The 17,594-nt window shown below is 51.5% G+C and overlaps 1 protein-coding gene across 2 annotated transcripts in view; it reads left to right on the top strand.

Annotated features, from left to right (window-relative positions):
* LOC140392903 (lymphocyte activation gene 3 protein-like) overlaps positions 1-7,353 on the top strand; it is a 215,671-nt gene extending 208,318 nt beyond the window's left edge. For both annotated transcript variants that reach the window (XM_072478673.1, XM_072478674.1), the window contains exon 10: positions 5,843-7,353. In XM_072478673.1, the coding sequence (XP_072334774.1) occupies positions 5,843-5,873 (31 nt within the window). In that variant the 3' untranslated portion in view covers positions 5,874-7,353. The remainder of the gene's footprint in view (positions 1-5,842) is intronic.
* The last annotated feature ends 10,241 nt before the right edge of the window (positions 7,354-17,594 follow it).

Genomic DNA, 17,594 nt, shown 5'->3' on the forward strand with positions numbered 1-17,594 from the left:
GAATGCATTCAGGTATATGCAACTGAGGGCTTTTGCGAGGCAACAGGTGAGGGAATTCCCGCAGCTCCCGACACAAGAGGTGCAGGACAGAGTGATCTCAAAGACATGGGTGGGGGATGGTAAGGTGTCAGATATATATAGGGAAATGAGGGACGAAGGGGAGACTATGGTAGATGAACTAAAAGGGAAATGGGAAGAAGAGCTTTCATTTTTGTTATTTATTATTTATTCATTTTTTGTTTATAAAATAGGTCATTGTTATTTGTGTTGTTATAATATTGTGTAAAGGATGCACAATGTACTGTGTTGGTTGACCAAAAACTTTCAATAAAATATTTAATTAAAAAAAAAGATGTTCTTCATTGTTGGGTGTACATGCTTACGAGCTACTGCAGCTGGTGAAATGAATTCACAGCTCAGACAAGATCTTCGTCACTGGCAAAGACCAAATAGATGCCATTATTAACAAGTTTCCCAACATTTTTCATGGAATGGGTACGTTACCATTCATATACAAAATACAGCTTAGAGAGAATGCCAAGCCGTTATTCATCCACTAAGGATGGTACCAGCTCCCTTGAGGGAATGTTTGAAACTGGAACTTAACTGCATGCAGCAACTGGGGATCATCACTAAAGTGATGGAACCCACTGACTGGGTTAGTACAATGGTGTATGTCAAAAAAACAAATGGAAATCTCAGAATCTGCATTGATCCGAATGATCTCAACCGAAATATAAAGAGGGAATATTACCCAATTCCCAAATTTGAAATGTCACGAGTGAAATGTCAGGTGCCAGAATTTTCACAAAACTAGATGCCGCCAGACAGTTTTGGCAACTGCAGTTAGATGAAGCCAGCAGAAAACTTCAACACTCCAGATGGAAGATACCGCTTTGATCGAATGCCTTTTGGTATATCGGCATCAGAAATATTTAATCGAGCAATGGAACAATAATAGAAGATATTGAAGGTGTCAGAGTATTTGTTGACGGTATCATTATATGGTCAGCGACTCAAGAAGAACACAACGCAAAACGTCTTCAAGTAATGCATTTTAGTAGATCTAATATAGAGGGGAAATATATCGTAATTGGCAAAACTTAGGAATATAGAAAGTCAGAGATCTGGGCGTGCAGGTCCACAGATCTTTGAAGGTGGCAACACAAGTGGACAAGGTAGTCAAGAACGCATACAGAATGCTTGCCTTCGTTGGACGGGACATGGAGTATAAAAACTGTCATGCTACAGTTATATAGAACATTGGAATGACTGCACTTGGAATATTGTGCACAATTTTGGTTGCCACACTACCAGAAGGAGGCTTTGGAGAGGGTGCAGAGGAGGTTTACCAGGATGCTGCCTGTTCTGGAGGGTATTCACTATGTGGAGAGGCCGAATAGACTCGGACTGTTTTCATTAGAAAGACAGAGGTTGAGGGGTGACCTGATAGATGTCTGCAAGATTATGAGGAGCATGGATAGAGTGGATGGGCAGGCACTCTTTCCCAGGGTGGAGGGGTCAGTGAACAGGGGGCATAGGTTTAAGATCCGTGGGACAAAGTTTAGAGGAGATGTGAGAGGCAGGTTTTTTACACAGAGGGTGGTGAGTGTCTGGAACGTGTTGCCAGGGGAGGTTGTGGAAACAGATACATTAACGGCATTCAAAAGGCATCTTGACAAACACATGGATAGCATGGGTATAGAGGGATACAGCACAAGGAAGTGCTGAGGGTTTTGGTAAAGGTTGGTATCATGACCGGTCCTGGCTTGGAGGGCCGAAGGGCCTGTTCCTGTGCTGTATTGTTCTTTGTTCTTTGTTCTTGTTCTAATGCAACGAGTAGAGAAGTTTGGTTTAAAACTCAATAGACCAAATGTCAATTCGGCATCCACAAACTCACCTTTTTAGGTGACCAGATTTCAGCTCAAGGTGTGCAGCCAGACACTGAGAAGGTTGCAGCCATCAACAAGATGTCTTCCCCTAAAGACAAGAAAGCGGTTCTTAAACTGCTAGGCGTGGTGAACTTTCGAGGAAAGTTCATTCCAAATTTATCATCCATGTACAACTGCTGTGAGACAGCTGATACGGAAAAATATTGTATTCACATGGACTGAAGAACACGAGAAGGAGTGATCTGACTTAAAGACAGCACTCACCACAGCACCAGGTCTGTCTTTCATCAATCCTAAAAATGAAACAAAGGTCTCCACAGATGCTAGCCAGGACGGCATAGGAGCTATGCTACTTCAGCAAACATCTGACGGGTAATGGCAACCGATCGCTTATGCCTCAAGAACAGTGACGCCGACCGAACAGCGCTATGCGCAAATCAAAAAATGTTTGGGTCTCCTCACTGGAATGGAGAAACTCCACAACAATGTGTCGGTTACCCACCTTTACCGTGAAGACGGATCATCGTTCTCTCGTATCCATCATCAAGAAAACTTTTAATGATATGTCTCCGAGACTCCAACGTATGATAATAAAACTTCAAAGGTATGACTTGGAGCTAGTCTACACACCGGGTAAAGACCTTGTTGTAGCCGATGCACTGTCGCGTGCAGCTGAGGAATATACAGGATCGCCCGACACTGTCCAGGCCATCGAAGCTCAAGCAGCCCTGACAGCAGAACGTCTACCTCTCTCTGATGAGAAAATGAAACTAATAAAAGAGGAAACAGCGAAGGATGACACAATTCAGTGTGTGCTGAAGTACATGCGAGATGGTCGGCCCAATTCAGTGTGTGCTGAAGTACATGCGAGGTGGTCGGCCCAATTCAGTGTGTGCCGAAGTACATGCGAGATGGTCGGCCCAATTCAGTGTGTGCTGAAGTACATGCGAGATGGTCGGCCCAATTCAGTGTGTGCTGAAGTACATGCGAGATGGTCGGCCCAATTCAGTGTGTGCTGAAGTACATGCGAGATGGTCGGCCCAATTCAGTGTGTGCTGAAGTACATGCGAGATGGTCGGCCCAATTCAGTGTGTGCTGAAGTACATGCGAGATGGTCGGCCCAAAGGAACAGGGACATTTGAGCGGATCTGAGCAGCGTGAACGGATTCCTGCGAAGACAAGACCGGAATGTAATTCCGGCTTCGTTAAGGAACGTGATCCTCAGCAAGGTACGTGAAGGCCATCTGGGGAAGGAAAAGTGCAAATGAAGAGCTCGTCAATCAGTATATTGGCCAGGTATCAATGAGGATATCAATAACCCTTGTCGCGGCATGCGAAAACTGCCAACGTAACCACTGACAGCAGCAAAAGGAAAAGCTTATGAGGCATCAACTTGTCAAGATTCCATGGTCAAAGGTAATGATTATTTACTCACCATAGATTACTTCTCGAACTACCCCGAGGTGATCAAATTGCTCAATTCCAGTTCGAGAGCGGTCATAAAAGCCGCCAAAGAGGTGTTTACGAGGCATGGACTCCCATTTACTGTCATGACAGACAACGGTCCATATTTTGACAGCAGTGATTAGACAGAATTCTCACAAAGGTATGATGTTCAGCCTACCACTTCCAGACCACTACATCTACAACCTCATGGGAAAGCTGAAAAAGGAGTGTACATAGCAAAGCAACTGCTCAAAAAAGCATTGGATTCAAGAAGCGATCCATTCTTAGCCTTACTCAGCTATAGTGCAACACCACGAGCTACTGGGTTTCCCCCAGAACAACGGCCGATGAATCAACAGCTACGTACAGCATTACCATATTTACCAGCAGCAGATCCTGATACTGACGATGCTGTGCAAAATCAACAGCATTACTACAACAGCGCCAGAGGCCCGGGTTCAATAGCGGCCTTGAGAGTGACTGTCTGTGAGGAGTTTGCATGTTCTCCCCGTGTCTGCATGGGTTTCCTCCGGGAGCTCCGGTTTCCACCCACTGTCCAAAGATGTGCAGGTTAGGTGGGTTGGCCATGATAAATTGTCCTTTAGTGTCCAGGGATGTGGCGGTTAGGTGGATTGGCTATGCTAAAATTACCCCTTTGTGTCCAAAGGTTAGGTTGAGTTACAGGGATAGGGTGGGGCAGTGGGCCCAGGTTGGGCACTCGTTCAGAGGGCTGGTGCAGAGTCGATGGGCCAAATGGCCTCCTTCTCTGATTCCTCCATGTCTACACCCAAGAGGCTATTGAAGCCAATGTATCTCCACCACCTCTCTGTTCCCTGTCCCTCGTGTCACTTTTGTCCAGGGGCTCAGATCGCCAGCTCATTTAAACACCTGTGCCTCACTCTGGGATGGTTCCATCTTCTGAAAGGCTCTATATAAATGAAATGTTTAAGTTTTTGGATTTCTGCTCCGACCCTGAAGTTAGGAGGCACCATCAGTATGAGATGGTCCTCAAATTGCCAGGAACAAGTGCAGAAAATAATCAAAAAGGCTAATGGAATGCTATATCTATAGGATTGGAGGACAAAGACACAGGGGTTACGAGGGGAGATTACAAAATTTACCTGTTTTTCATAGAATTTAGAAGGTTAAGTGGTGACCTGATCAAAGTATTTACAATATTAACAGGGAAAGACAGAGTAGATAAAAATAAACTAGTTCCACTAGTTGAAGATTCTAAAACTAGGGGGCAGAGCCAAAAGATTAGGGCCAGACTGTTCAGGAAAGATGTTAGGAAGACCATCTCCACTCAAAGGATGGTAGACATTTGGAACTCTCTCCCACAAACAGCAATAGAAGTGAGCTCAGTTGTGAATTTTAAATCTAAGATAGATAGATTTTTGTTAAGCAAAGGTATTAAGAGATAAGGGCCAAAGGCACATATATGGAGTTAAGTCACAGATCAGCCATGATCTCATTGAATGCAAGACAGGACCGAGGGGCTGAATGGCCTCTGTTTGCACTGACCCTATGTTCCTACGGCACAAAGGTTGGTGGTGCGGTTAAAAGCAAGGAGGATAGCATTAGATTACAGGACAATATGGACGGGCTGGTCAGATGGGCAGACCAGTGGCAAATGCAATTTAATCCTGGAAAGTGTGAGGTGATGCATTTCGGGAGGACTAACAAGGTCAGGGAATACACTATGAACAGTAGGGTGCAAGGACAGAGGACCAGAGGGACGCATGGGATGCATGTCCACAGATACCTGAAGGCAGCAGGACAGGTAAATAAAGTGGTTAAGAGGCCATATGGGACACTTACCTTTATTATCCTGAAACGGGAGGTTATGATGGGAGCTGTATAAAACACTGGTTAGGCCACAGCTAGAGTACTGTGTGTAGTTCTCGTCGTCACACTATAGGAAGGAAGTGATTGCACTGGAGAGGGTGCAGAGGCGATTCACCAGGGTGCTGCCTGGGCTGGAGCATTCAGCCATGAAGAGAGGCTGGTTAGGCTGGAGAGAAAATGCTGGAAAATCTCAGCAGGTCTGGCAAAGCTTTGACAAAGGGTCATCTGGGCTCTAAACGTCAGCTCTTTCTCTCCCCACAGATGCTGCCAGACCTGCTGAGATTTTCCAGCACTCTCTCTTTGGTTTCAGATTCCAGCACCTGCAGTCATTTACTTTTATCCTGGTACGGCCGGGGGTTCAGAGGGGATTTGAGGAGAAACCTCTTCACCCAGAGGGTGGTGGGAATCTGGAACTCGCTGCCAGAAAGGGTGAGAGAGGCGGAAACCCTCACAACATTTAAGGAGCATTTAAATGAGCATTTGAAACACCACAGTGTGCAAGACAATAGACCAAATGCTGGAAAATGGGATTGGGATAGCTGCTTGATGGCCAGCACAGACACGTTGGGCAGAAGGGCCTTGTTCTGTGTTGTATGACTCTACGATTACCGAGCTTTATTTTTTGAGAAAGTAACTCTCTATTATTATCTTTTCAGGCTGGGCCCCAGAGGACAGTACATCGCTTGAACCTGGGATCATCCTTTGTAGCCAACTAGAATGTTTTCAATCTTCCTCCTCCAGTCCCTCCTCCATGATTGGCCACATCCCCACCGCTCACATGCCAACCGTCCAATCAGGAGTGCGGCGGGCCACGGCAGCATGGCGGTGCAGTGACTCTGGGTCACTGTCCGTGTGGAGTTTGCACACTCTCCCCGTGTTTGCGTGGGTTTCGCCGCCACAACGCAAAAGATGTGCAGGGTAGGTGGATTGGTCATGCTAAATTGCCGCTTAATTGGAAAAAATTAAGTGGGTACTCTAAATTTATGGAAAAAAAAAAGGAGTGCAGCCGGCCTCAAGCGCCTTCCACAGAAGCGAATGTTAACCATGTGGACCCTGGCCCGTCCCCCTTACCCTGCCCATCCGCGCTACGTGGCCCGTCCCCCCTACCCTGCCCATCCACGCTACGTGGCCCGTCCCCCCTACCCTGCCCATCCGCGCTACGTGGCCCGTCCCCCTTACCCTGCCCATCCGCGCTACGTGGCCCGTCCCCCCCAACCCTGCCCATCCGCGCTACGTGGCCCATCCCCCCTACCCTGCCCATCCGCACTACGTGGCACGTCCCCCCTTACCCGGCCCATCCGCGCTACACCGCTGCGTGCCTCACTTCACGCCGGCATCATGGTAGCATGGTGGTTAGCACAATTGCTTCACAGCTCCAGGGTCCCAGGTTCGATTCCCGGCTTGGGTCACTGTCTGTGCGGAGTCTGCACATCCTCCCCGTGTGTGCGTGGGTTTCCTCCGGGTGCTCCGGATTCCTCCCACAGTCCAAAGATGTGCAGGTTAGGTGGATTGGCCATGCTAAATTGCCCTTAGTGTTGGGTAGGGTTACTGGGTTATGGGGATAGGGTGGAGGTGTGGGCTTGGGTACGGTGCTCTTTCAAAGAGCCGGTGCAGACTCGATGGGCTGAATGGCCTTCTTCTGCACTGTAAATTCTATGATTCTATGATCACGAGCAGGCAACCCCAGGCATCCCCACTCCACGTTTCTTGCCCGAGCTCCGTTCTAGACCGACACCACCCCATCACGCCCCCCCGCCCCCATCATGCCGTCCCATTTCGCCGCGGCACGTTTGACGTCTTCCTGGGATGTTTAATTCTTTTCCTCGTGAGGCTTGTCGCCCCTGATGACAGACCTCTGGCGACTCTCCGCAGCGTCTGGCTCGAGTTTCCGCCTGCATGATAACGCTCGCTTTCCTTTGTTTCAAAGTGAAGATTTCTCTCAAGTTGTGCAAAGCGGCCTTCGTGGATTCCGCTCTCGCCTTGCGCTATGTGCTCTAAGGCTCCCGCACTCTCTGTAGCTCCCGTGCGCAACGGGAATGATGCAACAGATAATCCGCTTCGATCAGCATAGATTTCCGACCTGGAGGGGAATCAAATGTAGCTTAACGTGTGAGTGTGTGCCTCAAGAATTAGTGCTTTTGAATGTGTAATAAAGTATTGAACATAGTGGCAGCGTTGTTTATAGTTTTTTGCCTGTTGCACAGCTGCTTGCTTTTCAAAATGGTCCACATCTCTCGAGAATTCTTTCACAGGATTTGTGCCGTTTATTGCCCATCCCTAATTGCTCCTTGCGAAGGTGGTGGGTGGGCCTCCATCTTGAACCCGATGCCGCAGTTAGGAAGGGAAATCCAGGATTTCAATCTGGCGACAGTGAAGGAACGGCTGATATATTTCCCAGGCAGGATGGTGGGTGTGGGGCTCGGAGGGGAACTTGCAGGCGGTGGGTGTTCCCCATGTGTCTGCAGCAGCCCCCCCCCCCCCCGGCACCCTTGTCCTTCTCGACGGCAGAGGTGGAGGGGTGGAAAGGTGCTGTTGAAGGAGCACACGGTACACACGGCTGCCACTGTGCGTCAGTGGTGGAGATTACAGGAATAGGGAAGGTTGTAGGACTAGAGGGAACAGAGATAGGGTGGGATGAAGGGACTGGTGGAAGGTACAAAGCTAGTGAGGTGTGTAGGGGCTGGAGGAGGTTGCAGAGATAGGGAGGGGCTGGAGGAGGTTGCAGAGATAGGGAGGGGCTGGAGGAGCTTGCAGGGATGGGGAGGGGCTGGAGGAGGTTGCAGAGATGGGGGGGGGCTGGAGGAGGTTGCAGAGATAGGGGGGGGGCTGGAGGAGGTTGCAGAGATAGGGGGGGGCTGGAGGAGGTTGCAGAGATAGGGAGGGGCTGGAGGAGGTTGCAGGGATGGGGAGGGGCTGGAGGAGGTTGCAGAGATAGGGAGGGGGGGGCTGGAGGAGGTTGCAGGGATAGGGAGGGGCTGGAGGAGGTTGCAGAGATAGGGAGGGGCTGGAGGAGGTTGCAGGGATGGGGAGGGGCTGGAGAAGGTTGCAGAGATAGGGGGGGGGCTGGAGGAGGTTGCAGGGATAGGGAGGGGCTGGAGGAGGTTGCAGAGATAGGGAGGGGCTGGAGGAGGTTGCAGAGATAGGGAGGGGCTGGAGGAGGTTGCAGGGATAGGGAGGGGTGTAGGGGCTGAAGGATGTTACAAGGATCAGGAGGATTGTCGGGTATGGAGGAGGCTGCAGAGATAGGGAGGGTTGGCAGGGATGGAGAAGATAACAAAGATAGGGAGGTGTGTAGGGCTGGGGAAGGTTATAGTGATAGGGAGGGATGTAGGGGCTGATGGGACTTACAAAGATAGGCAGGGTTTTCAGGCCTGGAGGAGGTTGCAGTGCTATGGAGCTGTGTGGGGGCTGGAGTAGGTTAAAGAGATAGGGAGGGTTGTAAGGACTGGAGGAAATTACAGAGATGGAGGGCTTTTGGGGGGGGGGGCTGGAGGAGGTTACAGTGATAGGGAGGGTCATCAGGGCTGGAGGTAACAGAGATAGGGAGGATTTAGGGGCTGGTGGAGGTTGTGGATCTAGGGAAGGGTGTAGGGAGCTGGAGAAAGCCAAATTAACCCAAGTCTTGCAGCTACCAGCCCAAACCTAGAACCCTTAGTGCTAACGCCTGACCCTTCATCCCCGTTGCCCATTCTGCAATTTTCCAATCTCTTACCCCACGAGTTGAGACCCTGACCCATTACACAGGAACAGGAGGAGGCCACATTTCAACCCTGTTCCTTAGCAACAGGCTGGACAGAGAACTAAAACAAATGCAGATGAGAAAGGGACCAGAAATCATTGATGCACGATCAATTAGACTCGAAGACGAGGTTATATCATAACTGAAGGCTTTAATAGACTAGATCTGTTCCCCAACAGCTTCGGTACAGAATGAGGGCTGCTGGGACGGCACCTGTTCTTATACCCCGCCTGTCAGGGCGGAGCCACATACCAACATCCAATGGCAAGCTGCTAGGCTTACCCAATGGTCTACAGCCTCTCGGGTACCGCAATACCTGATACTACCACATTCACCCCCTGTTAAAAAAGAATCCAGCGGGGCGGGGGGGGGGGGGGGGGGGCAGTGGGTGCAATTGCATTGAACATGGTATGATCAGATATGGAGATACCGTGAGTATTTACAAGTGTGGCAGATGTATATAGTCAGTGTTCATGTACAGATACAGTTACAGAGTAGCAATCAGTCGGTCGGGTGGCCTGGTCGTCCTCCTGGATCGTCTGAGCCTCTGTAGTGGTTCTGGTAGGTGTCCGGGCGCCTGCGACTCCGGGAGCGTGGCTTCGTCGTCCATGGCAGCTTCGTCACCCCTAGACGGCGCTGGTGAGGCAAACGGTTGACACGAGAGGGGTGCGCCTGTAGGGGGCGTTGGTGTGTGGGATGGCCTAAATAGGAGCGGCGGGAGGACCGACCCTCCAGTGAGGTGCTGTGGGGGGGGGGGTAATGGTTCGGGTGCGGTGGGGTTCCGGCGGGCGGCAGGTCCCGAAGGGAGACTGTATCTTGACGGCCATCAGGGAACGCCACGTAGGTGTACTGGGGGTTAGCGTACAGCAGGTGGACCCTCTCGACCAACGGGTCCGACTTGTGTGCTCGCAAGTGCTTCCGAAGCAGGATGGGTCCAGGTGTCGCTAGCCAGGTTGGGAGCGAGGTCCCGGAGGAGGACTTCCTGGGGAAGACAAGGAGATGTTCATGAGGTGTCTGATTGGTAGTTGTACAGAGCAGCGACCGGATGGCGTGGAGAGCCTCCGGGAGGACTTCCTGCCAGCGGGAGACTGGGAGATTCCTGGACCGTAGGGCCAGTAGAACAGTATTCCAGACCATTCCGTTCTCCCTCTCTCCCTGTCCGTTTCCCCGGGGGTTGTAACTGATCGTCCTGATGGAGGCGATGCCTTTGCTGAGCAGGAATTGATGCAGTTCATCGCTCATAAAGGAGGACCCCCTATCACTGTGTATGTACGCGGGGAACCCAAACAGTGTAAAGATACCCTGGAGGGCCTTGATGACAGTGGTAGTGGTCATGTCGGGGCAGGGGATGGCGGACGGGAACCGGGAGTACTCGTCAATCACGTTCAGGAAATACATGTTGCGGTCGGTGGAGGGGAGGGGGCCCTTGAAGTCCATACTGAGGCGTTCAAAGGGACGGGAAGCCTTTATCAGGTGCGCCGTCTCTGGCCGGTAGAAGTGCGGTTTGCACTCTGCGCAGATTTGGCAGTCCCTGGTGACTGTCCTGACCTCCTCAATGGAGTAGGGCAGGTTGCGGGCCTTAATAAAGTGAAAAAAGCGAGTGACCCCGGGTGGCAGAGGTCCTCATGGAGGGCTTGGACGCGGTCCACTTGTACGGTGGCACACGTGCCGCGGGACAGGGCATCAGGAGGCTCGTTTAGCTTCCCCGGACGGTACAAGATCTCGTAGTTGTAGGTGGAGAGTTCTATCCTCCACCGCAAGATCTTGTTGTTTTTTACCTTGTCCCACTGTGCATTATCACACATGAACGCTACCGACCGTTGGTCAGTGAGGAGAGTGAATCTCCTGCCGGCCAGGTAATGCCTCCAGTGTCGCACGGCTTCTACTATGGCTTGGGCCTCCTTTTCGGAAGCGTGGAGGGTACGGGAGAAGAAGGCCACGGGTCTGCCCGCTTGGTTGAGGGTGGTGGCCAGAGCTACGTCGGACGCATCGCTCTCGACCTGGAAGGGGAGGGACTCGGCGATGGCGCGCATCGTGGCTTTTGCAATGTCTGCTTTGATGCAGCTGAATATCTGGCGGGCCTCCGTCGATAGGGGGAAGGTTGCGGACTGGATTAGGGTTCGGGCTTTGTCTGCGTAGTTGGGGACCCACTGGGCGTAATAACTGAAAAACCCAAGGCAACGCTTCAGGGCCTTGGGGCAGTGAGGGAGGGGGAACTCCATAAGGGGGCGCATGCGTTCAGGGTCGGGGCCTATTACTCCATTTCGCACTACGTAGCCGAGAATGGCTAGGCGGTCGGTGCTAAAGACGCATTTATCCTTATTTTTTTTTTTTAAATAATATTTTATTGAAAATTTTTGGTCGACCAACACAGTACATTGTGCATCCTTTACACAACATTGTAACAATACAGATAATAATGACCTTTTTTAAATTTAAACAAAAACAACAACAAATAAATAAATATTAAATAACAAAAAATAAAAACTAGCCCTAATTGGCAACTGCCTTGTCTCAGGCCACACCGCCCCCCCCCCCCCCCCCCCATCCCTCCCCCCCCCCCCCCCCCCCCCCAAGTCCTGGGCCGCTGCTGCTGCCTTCTTTGTTCTCCCCTATCTATCTTTCCGCAAGATATTCGACGAACGGTTGCCACCGCCTAGTAAACCCTTGAGCCGACCCCCTTAGGACGAACTTAATCCGCTCTAACTTTATGAACCCCGCCATATCATTTATCCAGGTCTCCACCCCCGGGGGCTTGGCTTCTTTCCACATTAGCAATATTCTGCGCCGGGCTACTAGGGACGCAAAGGCCAAAACATCGGCCTCTTTCGCCTCCTGCACTCCCGGCTCTTGTGCAACCCCAAATATAGCCAACCCCCAGCTTGGTTCGACCCGGACTCCTACTACTTTCGAAAGCACCTTTGTCACCCCCATCCAAAACCCCTGTAGTGCCGGGCATGACCAAAACATATGGGTATGATTCGCTGGGCTTCTCGAGCACCTCGCACACCTATCCTCCACACCAAAAAATTTACTGAGCCGTGTTCCAGTCATATGTGCCCTGTGTAATAACTTAAACTGAATCAGGCTTAGCCTGGCGCACGAGGACGACGAGTTTACCCTGTTTAGGGCATCTGCCCACATCCCCTCCTCAATCTCCTCCCCTAGCTCTTCTTCCCATTTCCCTTTTAGTTCGTCCATCATAGTCTCCCCTTCGTCTCTCATTTCCCTATATATATCCGACACCTTCCCGTCCCCCACCCATTTCTTTGAGATGACTCTGTCCTGCACCTCTTGTGTCGGGAGCTGCGGGAACTCCCTCACCTGCTGCCTCGCAAAAGCCCTCAATTGCATGTACCTGAATGCATTCCCTTGGGGCAACCCATATTTCTCGGTCAGCGCTCCCAGACTCGCAAACTTCCCATCCACAAATAGATCTTTCAATTGCGTTATACCTGCTCTTTGCCACATTCCATATCCCCCATCCATTCCCCCCGGGGCAAACCTATGGTTGTTTCTTATCGGGGACCCCCCCAGTGCTCCGGTCTTTCCCCTATGTCGTCTCCACTGTCCCCAAATCTTCAGTGTAGCTACCACCACCGGACTCGTGGTATAGTTCCTTGGTGAGAACGGCAATGGGGCTGTCACCATAGCCTGCAGGCTGGTCCCCCTACAGGACGCCCTCTCTAATCTCTTCCACGCCGCTCCTTCCTCCTCTCCCATCCACTTACTCACCATTGAAATATTAGCGGCCCAATAATACTCACTTAGGCTCGATAGTGCCAGCCCCCCCCTATCCCTACTACGCTGTAAGAATCCCTTCCTCACTCTCGGAGTCTTCCCGGCCCAAACAAAACCCATAATACTCTTTTCTATCCTTTTGAAAAAAGCCTTCGTGATCACCACCGGGAGACACTGAAACACAAAAAGGAATCTCGGGAGGACCACCATCTTAACTGCCTGCACCCTCCCTGCCATTGACAATGCTACCATGTCCCATCTCTTGAAATCTTCCTCCATCTGTTCCACCAACCGCGTCAAATTTAGCCTGTGCAATGTGCCCCAATTCTTAGCTATCTGGATCCCCAGGTAACGAAAGTCTCTTGTTACCTTCCTCAACGGTAGGTCTTCTATTTCTCTACTCTGCTCCCCTGGATGCACCACAAACAGCTCACTCTTTCCCATATTCAATTTATACCCTGAAAAATCCCCAAACTCCCCAAGTATCCGCATTATTTCTGGCATCCCCTCCGCTGGATCCGCCACATATAGTAGCAGATCATCCGCATATAAAGATACCCGGTGTTCTTCTCCTCCCCTAAGTATTCCCCTCCATCCCTTGGAACCTCTCAGCGCTAACGCCAGGGGCTCAATCGCCAGTGCAAACAATAATGGGGACAGAGGACATCCCTGCCTTGTCCCTCTATGGAGCCGAAAATATGCCGATCCCCGTCCATTCGTGACCACACTCGCCACTGGGGCCCTATACAACAGCTGCACCCATCTAACATACCCCTCTCCGAACCCAAATCTTCTCAACACCTCCCACAGATAATCCCACTCCACTCTATCAAATGCTTTCTCGGCATCCATCGCCACTACTATCTCCGTTTCACCCTCTGGTGGGGCCATCATCATTACCCCTAACAACCTCCGTATGTTCGTGTTCAGCTGTCTCCCCTTCACAAACCCAGTTTGGTCCTCATGAACCACCCCCGGGACACATTCCTCTATTCTCATTGCCATTACCTTGGCCAAGACCTTGGCATCTACATTGAGGAGGGAGATTGGTCTGTAGGACCCGCATTGTAGCGGATCCTTTTCCTTCTTTAAAAGAAGCGATATCGTTGCTTCTGACATAGTCGGGGGCAGTTGTCCCCTTTCCTTTGCCTCGTTGAAGGTCCTCGTCAGTAGCGGGGCGAGCAAGTCCAAATATTTTCTGTAAAATTCAACTGGGAATCCGTCCGGTCCCGGGGCCTTTCCCGTCTGCATGTTCCTAATTCCTTTCACCACTTCTTCTACCGTGATCTGTGCTCCCAATCCCATCCTTTCCTGCTCTTCCACCTTGGGAATTTCCAGCCGATCCAAAAACTCCATCATTCTCTCCCTCCCATCCGGGGGTTGAGCTTCATACAAGTTTTTATAAAATGTCTTAAACACTTCATTCACTCTCTCCGCTCCCCGCTCCGTCTCTCCATCTTCGTCTCTCACCCCCCCTATTTCCCTCGCTGCTCCCCTTTTCCTCAATTGGTGTGCCAGCAATCTGCTCGCCTTCTCTCCATTTTCATACTGTACACCCTGCGCCTTCCTCCATTGTGCCTCTGCAGTGCCTGTGGTCAGCAAGTCAAATTCCACATGCAGCCTTTGCCTTTCCCTATACAGTCCCTCCTCCGGTGCTTCCGCATACTGTCTGTCCACCCTCAAAAGTTCTTGCAACAACCGCTCCCGTTCCTTACTCTCCTGCTTCCCTTTATGTGTCCTTATTGATATCAGCTCCCCCCTAACCACCGCCTTCAACGCCTCCCAGACCACTCCCACCTGAACCTCCCCATTGTCATTGAGTTCCAAGTACTTTTCAATGCATCCCCTCACCCTTAAGCACACCCCCTCATCCGCCATTAGTCCCATATCCATTCTCCAGGGTGGACGCCCTCTTGTTTCCTCCCCTATCTCCAAGTCTACCCAGTGTGGGGCATGATCCGAAATGGCTATAGCCGTATATTCCGTTCCCCTCACCCTCGGGATCAATGCCCTACCCAACACAAAAAAGTCTATGCGTGAATAGACTTTATGGACATAGGAGAAAAACGAGAACTCCTTACTCCTAGGTCTACTGAATCTCCACGGGTCCACCCCTCCCATCTGCTCCATAAAATCCTTAAGCACCTTGGCTGCTGCCGGCCTCCTACCAGTCCTGGACTTCGACCTATCCAGCCTTGGTTCCAACACCGTGTTAAAGTCTCCCCCCATTATCAGCTTTCCGGTCTCTAGGTCTGGGATGCGTCCTAGCATTCGCCTCATAAAATTGGCATCGTCCCAATTCGGGGCATACACGTTTACCAACACCACCATCTCTCCCTGTAATTTGCCACTCACCATCACGTATCTGCCCCCGTTATCCGCCACTATAGTCTTTGCCTCGAACATTACCCGCTTCCCCACTAATATAGCCACCCCCCTGTTTTTCGCATCCAGCCCCGAATGGAACACCTGCCCTACCCATCCTTTGCGCAACCTAACCTGATCTATCAGTTTCAGGTGCGTTTCCTGTAACATGACCACATCTGCTTTAAGTTTCTTAAGGTGTGCGAGTACTCGTGCCCTCTTTATCGGCCCGTTAAGCCCCCTCACGTTCCACGTGATCAGCCGAGTTGGGGGGCTTCCCACCCCCCCCCCCCTTGCCGGTTAGCCATCATCTTTTTCCAGCTTCTCGCCCAGTTCCCACGCGGCTGTATTTCTCCCAGACGGTGCCCCCCCGCCCATCCTTTCCCGCACCCACTCCCCCCTTTCCCCAGCAGCAGCAACCCAGTAATTCCCCCCTCCCCCCCCCCCCCCGCTAGACCCCCCGCTAGCGTAATTACTCCCCCCATGTTGCTCCCAGAAGTCAGCAAACTCTGGCTGACCTCGGCTTCCCCCCGTGATCACGGCTCGCCCCGTGCGGCGCCCCCATCCTTCCTGCTTCTCTATTCCCGCCATAATTATCATAGCGCGGGAACCAAGCCCGCGCCTCTCCCTCGGCCCCGCCTCCCATGGCCAACGCCCCATCTCCTCTCCCTCCCCACCTCCCCCCATCACCACCTGTGGGAGAAAGAAAAGTTACCATACCGCAGGATTAATCATACAATCCCTCTTCGCCCCCCCCCCCCCCCCCACTCGTCCCACCACTTTGTCCAAACGTTCATTTTCGTAGTCCAATCATTCCAATTTTTCTTCTACAATAAAAGTCCACGCTTCATCCGCCGTCTCAAAGTAGTGGTGCCTCCCTTGATATGTGACCCACAGTCTTGCCGGTTGCAGCATTCCAAACTTTATCTTTTTTTTGTGAAGTACCGCTTTGGCCCGATTAAAGCTCGCCCTCCTTCTCGCCACCTCCGCACTCCAATCTTGATAGACGCGGATCACCGCGTTCTCCCATTTACTACACCGAGTTTTCTTCGCCCATCTATGGACCATTTCTCTATCCTTAAAACGGAGAAATCTCACCACTATGGCTCTGGGAGCTTCTCCTGCTCTCGGTCCTCGCACCATAACTCGGTATGCTCCCTCCACCTCCAACGGACCCGTCGGGGCCTCCACTCCCATTAACGAGTGCAGCATCGTGCTCACATATGCCCCGACGTCCGCCCCCTCCACACCTTCAGGAAGGCCAAGAATCCTCAAGTTGTTCCTCCTTGCGTTATTTTCCAGTGCCTCCAACCTCTCCACAGATCGTTTCTGGTGTGCCTCCTGTATCTCCGACTTCACCACCAGGCCCTGTATGTCGTTTTCATTCTCTGCTGCTTTCGCCTTCACGACCCGAAGCTCCTGCTCCTGGGTCTTTTGTTCCTCTTTCAGCCCTTCAATCGCCTGTAGTATCGGGGCCAACAACTCTTTCTTCATTTCCTTTTTTATCTCCTCCACGCAGCGTTTCAAAAACTCTTGTTGTTCAGGGCCCCATATGAAACTGCCACCTTCCGACGCCATCTTGGTTTCTGCTTGCCTTCCTTGCCGTTGTTCCAAAGGATCCGCTGCAATCCGGCCACTTTCCTCTCCTTTTTCCATCCGTGTCCAGGGGGAACACCCTTCTGGTTTACCGCACGGTGTTTTCAGCCGTTAAAATTGCCGTTGGGGCTCCTATCAAGAGCCCAAAAGTCCGTTTCACAGGGAGCTGCCGAAACGTGCGACTCAGCTGGTCATCGCCGCACCCGGAAGTTGCATTTATCCTTATTGTATGTTCAATTAAGGATTTTCGCGGTCTAGAAAAATTTTCGGAGGTTGGTGTCATGGTCCTGCTGGTGATGGCCGCAGATGGTGACGTTATCAAGATATGGGAACGTTGCGCGTAAGCCGTACCGGTCAACCATTCGGTCCATCTTGCGTTGAAAGACCGAGACCCCATTAGTGACACCAAAGGGAACCCTTAAAAATTGGTAGAGCCGCCCACCTGCTTCGAAGGCAGTGTACTTGCGGTCACTAGTGCGTAGGGGTAGCTGATGGTAGGCGGACTTGAGATCCACCGTGGAGAAGACCTTGTATTGTGCAATCCGGTTCACCAGGTCGGATATGCGGGGGAGAGGGTACGCATCCAGTTGCGTAAACCTGTTGATGGTCTGACTGTAGTCAATGACCATCCTATGCTTCTCCCCGGTGTTTACCACCACTACTTGAGCTCTCCAGGGGCTGTTACTGGCTTCAATGACCCCTTCCCTCAGTAGCCTTTGGACCTCTGACCTGATGAAGGTCCGGTCCTGGGCACTGTACCGTCTGCTCCTGGTGGCAACGGGTTTGCAATCCGGGGTGAGGTTCGCAAACAGGGAAGGCGGGTCGAGCTTAAGGGTCGCGAGGCCGCAGACAGTAAGGGGGGCTATGGGGCCGCCGAATTTAAAAGTGAGGCTTTGCACGTTACATTGGAAGTCCAACCCCAGGAGTGTAGCCGTGCAGAGGTGCGGCAGGACAGAAAGGCGGAAATT

Source organism: Scyliorhinus torazame, chromosome 16 (genome assembly GCF_047496885.1).
Source record: "Scyliorhinus torazame isolate Kashiwa2021f chromosome 16, sScyTor2.1, whole genome shotgun sequence".
Taxonomy (NCBI): domain Eukaryota; kingdom Metazoa; phylum Chordata; class Chondrichthyes; order Carcharhiniformes; family Scyliorhinidae; genus Scyliorhinus; species Scyliorhinus torazame.